The sequence below is a fragment of the Phalaenopsis equestris genome, unplaced genomic scaffold (assembly GCF_001263595.1).
Source record: "Phalaenopsis equestris unplaced genomic scaffold, ASM126359v1 Scaffold000253, whole genome shotgun sequence".
Lineage (NCBI taxonomy): Eukaryota > Viridiplantae > Streptophyta > Magnoliopsida > Asparagales > Orchidaceae > Phalaenopsis > Phalaenopsis equestris.
Window position 1 is genome coordinate 1 of NW_018164695.1, and position 5,313 is coordinate 5,313.

A 5,313-nucleotide genomic window follows, 5' to 3' on the forward strand; every position below is an offset into this window, starting at 1 on the left:
ACTTGTACAAAATCACCTAACATTTCACATAAAAACTTAACACATCTCAGCGTGTAATTCATACATTAATATTAAGTCAACATCAAACACTAGCTTTCAAAGGTAAATCTCTTTGAATTGCATCCCGCCTGTCTTGTCCGCCGAAAACATGATTTTGGTGCCTCAATAAGTATGATCAAAAGTCTATATGACACTGCGTGCACAAGGTTAAAAAGCGTAACCAGTATAGTGTTGATGCCACAAACAATATCACAAGAATCAGCTCTAAGAGCATAATAAATATAAGGACAATTTACATACATACCACTCAATTCCATTGTGTTTACATATCTAACATCTAAACTTCTATTTTTACATAAATGTCACCTGACCCATGCATGAAATGTATTTCACTTTTAAAAAGTTAAAAAGGTAGTATTTTTTATGTGATATGAAAGTTTCTGGTGGTATAAATGTAAAAAGTAAAGTTTAGGTGTTAGATATGTAAATAGATAGAAATTGGGTGGTATGTAAATGACCTCAAAGAGCTGCATTAAGACAACAAATACCTACAAAATATAAAGCATCATCCATTGATTTAGTCAATAGCATAATTTCACAAATAAAATATAAATACAGTAAGTGAAATGTGTAGCATTAACCTCTAGAACTGGAAATTGAATTCAAGGCTACATTTTCTGATGCATCGGACAGATATCCGTAGACCTCAAGTGCTTTCTTCAACTCATGATAGCGGGGAATCCATTCAAGTACTACAGATGGTTCACTGGCCTGAATGTTTAAGATCATTATATAAAAGATAAAGAAAATTTACTTATGCAGAACACAATGCTCATGCATTTACATATCTCACATCTAAACTTTCATATTTACATATATAGCACTTTGGTGCTTTAAACATATGCATGAAAATGTGTATTTCACTTGCAGAAAGAAGTAAGTGTCATTATTTATGTGATATTAAAAATTTGAGTGTTTTGTGTCTAAATATGAAAGTGGAGGAATGAGATATGTTGAATTTCTGCTCCAATCATAGCAAAGAACGTAAAGCACACTGATTAAAGCTTTATACCATTAGATATGTCACTTTATGACACTCAAACTGTAATCCATGTGCTTTCCTAAAGGATCACCTGCCCCTATTTATTTTTCCCTCCTTTTTTGATCTTATTAATATGATGCCTATGGGAGCTATATATATCCCCCCTCTTCTACAAAAAAAAAAAGACGCTTGAGAGTATTTTCATTGTTTTAGTTTCTACAAGATATGTAAATACATAAGAATTGTGTGCTATGTATGCAAATGCCAAAGGATAAATGAAAATGTTTCCATAAAAAAATGCAAGAAATTACCTCAGTTTTAGACAAAAGGATGCTGCACCAAAATTCGCATGCAGAAAGCTGCAATTTCTCATTGGAAGAATATAGAGCTGATGCCACAATAAAGTATAGTATCAAAAACAGATTACGATGAAACTGAAGCACTGTAAAGTTAAAAATACATACCCTGGTAAAATGTCCATGATGCAACAGAAGCTTCAACATAACCAGATATAAATGATAATTGTGTGAGCCATCCGTTAATCAAGAACCCTTCTAGAAACTTCTCTCCAGCTCCTACAGAAGATGCCAGAAATGAATATTAAAGTCGAGTTTTAACACCACAACATAGAATGTCCGAAAATCAAATCACGCCCTCCCAAAATTATTTGATAATTTAAATACCATAGAAATATTATATGTACAAAAATATTAGTCATATCTTACTTCAATTAACTTCTATCAGAATTATATAAGTGATGAACTGCAAAAATGGTGCCCTAGTAGATGCGCAATATCTGAGGGGATAGAGATTTGTATGAATACAGAAATACAAACATACATGGATCCAGCCATATAACAAAAGGTGAACCAACAAAGATCCACAGTAGATGGAAATGAAGAAGAAGACTAAGAAAGTAAAATTGATGAAGAGGAGAGAAAGGCGAAGAATCAATGAGGAAAAAAAATAAAATAATGTAATAAATTTTATGTTAATGACATGTCATGTGTGGAAGTTGTATTTTAATATTGTATTTGGGGTACAATGGTTGACTCATAAAGGCAAAACCATGTTTCACTAGATCAAGAATCAGATTATAGAGATATATTTCAATGGTAATCTGATTCTTTGGCAACATATTCGTTTTTTTAGCTTAAATCATCTTCTTTTGATCGATAATCAAGTTTTTTTTTTCTTTGAGACAAAACTAGATGCCTTCTCTGAGGACGAGTATTGCTGGGACATTTTAATTAGCTCTTCAAAGTTTATGCATTTTTTCAACATTAACAGATAAATCAACCATGGTCTAGGGCGAATTCTTATTAATGGCAAAATTAAATGGGTTGTTACATACATACGACCCAATTCTTATATATATATATATATATAACACCTAAACTTTGCTTTTTTATATTTATACCACCCAAACCTTTCATATCACATAAAAAATACCACTATTTTAACTTCGAAAAGTGAAATACACATTTTCATGCATAAGTAGCATGCATAAGTAGGGTGGCATATTTGTAAAAATTGAACTTTAGGTGTTAAATATGTAAATATATAAGAATTGAGTGTTATTTATGTAAATCTTCCAAATTAAATATATCAACTCTTAACCCTTAACTAAGGTCAATCTTAGCAACCTCCACATTTGGTTATGGATCTCAAGCTTCTCAGCATAAACCCGCATTATGTCAATGTTTTTTGTGTGGTGTTGGCTTTAGGGAGAATAAGGTTAGGTTGCTCTTTCTTCATTTTTGAAAAAAAAAGAAATTAGCAGCTCTTGCAGCAAGTGAAGGTTTTGATGGATCCTTATAGTAGCTTTGGGATTACTAGGAATAATCAGCCTTTTATGATAGTTAATGCTATCTATATCCTCATTTTCCGAATACCTTGTTCAGAATCCAAAAGTAGATCTGAATCGAGCTCATTTTTTCTAAAAGGCTGAAAAAGCTTGCAGTTCTCCAGTTCTATAAAGCTTAACAAAGGCAAAGATTTCTGCAGTTCATAATAACCCATAATTAGTTTTTAAAAAAACCCAAAATAAATGAGCAATATTGATATAGATTAAAAAGCTATTAATAAAAAGAACCTGTTGCCCAAAGATCTCCTGACCCCACAAAGGGATCTCTTTTTCAGCAGTAATTTGGTTCATCTGAAGGCAAGTCAAAGATTTGCAGCGTAAAACAAAATAAAAAGACATTAAAGATTTGCAGCGTACAACAAAATAAAAAGACATTTACATACGTACGGCCCAGTTATTATGTATTTACATATCCAACACCTAAACTTTATTTTTTTACATTTATACCACCAAAATCTTTCATATCACATCAAAAATACCATCATTTAAACTTTTACAAGGTGAAATGCACCTTTTCATGCATAGGCAAGGTGACACTTATGAAGAAATTAATCTAGGTGTAGATATGTAAATACATAGGAATTGAGTGGCATGAATGTAAATCTTCTCAAAAAAAACAATCAATCATAACCCCGGCATACGTGCCTGTTTTTCACACTCATTAGCAATCTCCGAGAACTTTGTTTCATTGCCTCTCTCATTGGGATCATCTTCATCATCGGAGCTGCATCTTTCTGAAGCTTTAGATTTTTTACAAGCATTGCCATCAATCTGGCTCTGTTTTGTGTAAAAATCAGTAAGAAGGTCATCCAAACCGATTACCTTTTTCCTGTTAAAAAAAAAGGTTCTTTACAGCAATAACAGATTAACATGAACAAAAAATTGAATGTTTAGCAAATACAATAAGATAAAGCTAGCACTTTTTAGGTTGCAAAAAAATTATAATTAATAAACCACAACATCAGGCTCCATCTTCGTAAGGTTCAGCAGGAAATTCTTTGTTGAATTAGTGTACAATCCAAAATGTGCAAGCACATTATCGGTGATCTAGCTAAAAAATATTATGCATAGTTAAGGCAGTCACATTATAGGAGTTTGCATACTCAAACTAAAAATATGCATAAAAAGCCAAAAAAATTTTATCAAAATAATAATAATAATAATAAATGTCATCTATTGTTTTGTCACACATCTCACACACGCCAAACCTTGAATGCTATAATTTTTATGAATAGAAGTGACACGGGAGCTTAATAGGGTCGTGGTATTGTAGCTGATACAGTACCGCAGTTTAGCCCTTCTGCATTTCCCTTTCTATCACTTTCCTTGTCCGCCTCCTTTACTTATCCTTGTCTTTTCCTATTATATTACATTTCCTTCTTAATTCTTTCCTTTCCTACAACCTTCTATTCCTATCTACTAGCTTCTATTATATATATACTGTGCACGCGCGCGTGCTAGTTATATAGAATCTAATAATGGCGGTGAGCTCTGCTAGGGTTTCACCCGAAACCCAGCGTGAACATCAGGCTTTACTCCATTGTCCTCGCCGTGGTACTGTTCCGTAGGCTTCGGATGCAGACTCGCACGCTGCTCCATCGTCCTCGCTGTGGTACTGTTCCGTAGGCTTCGGATGCAGACTCGAATGCTGCTGGCCGAGCCTTCGTCCTTGGTCGCGTCCCAAACTGTGTCGTTCTGCACTGTCATCTGTTTCGTCATCGTCTGTGCTCGAGTGCGTCAGCTGAGCCTTGGTCCCCGATCGCAAACTATGTTCTCGTCTGCTACCTACTCTGCGATATTTCCTCACACAGTGGTCGCAGCCTTCGCCTCGATCGCAGTCTATGGCCTTTCTCGTCTGCTAGAGATGGCCTCAAGGGTGTTTTCTTACGCCGCCGCCCTTGCAGGTGATAATCCAGCCAAACCCGCTGATGCTACAGTGGTTCACAAACATAGCTCTCATTTCCACCTTGCAGATAGTCTAATATTTCTGTAGATGTACCATGATTTTGTTGCAAGATTAAAGATCACAACTCATCAAAAAAGTAGAGAGAAAAGGCAAACCAGCATTATTCTTCTCTGACGCTGAAATTTCAACTTATACAAGAAAATACAAATTTTTACTAGTTGAAAAGTTCCAATTAGGTCGCCCTAAGATAGAGGTTATCAGGAAGATTTTTGAAGATTTCAAACTAGTTGAGGCTTGACAGGTGAGTCTTTTCGACGGAAGACGTGTTATGATATAGCTGAGCATCGAAGAAAATTACACAATGATTTTCTTAAAGAAATTCATCACAATCGAGTGCAATCATATGAAATTGCTCAAATGGACCACTGATTTTGATCCCAGTCAATAATCCTCAATTGCGCCTATCTGATTCTCATTATCTAACTCAAGCTTTAATTC

At 34.5% G+C, this 5,313-nt stretch overlaps 1 protein-coding gene across 1 annotated transcript; it reads right to left on the reverse strand.

Annotated features, from left to right (window-relative positions):
* Window positions 1-641: 641 nt before the first annotated feature.
* On the reverse strand, window positions 642-4,628 carry LOC110024332 (the record flags this gene model as incomplete). Its single annotated transcript, XM_020724234.1, has 7 exons — window positions 4,423-4,628; window positions 3,555-3,738; window positions 3,138-3,200; window positions 2,938-3,043; window positions 1,507-1,617; window positions 1,354-1,430; window positions 642-771 (listed from the first exon to the last, which is right to left on the reverse strand). Coding segments are annotated over exons 1-7 (877 nt in total), but the record flags the coding sequence as incomplete, so codon positions are not given.
* Between the last annotated feature and the right edge of the window lie 685 nt (window positions 4,629-5,313).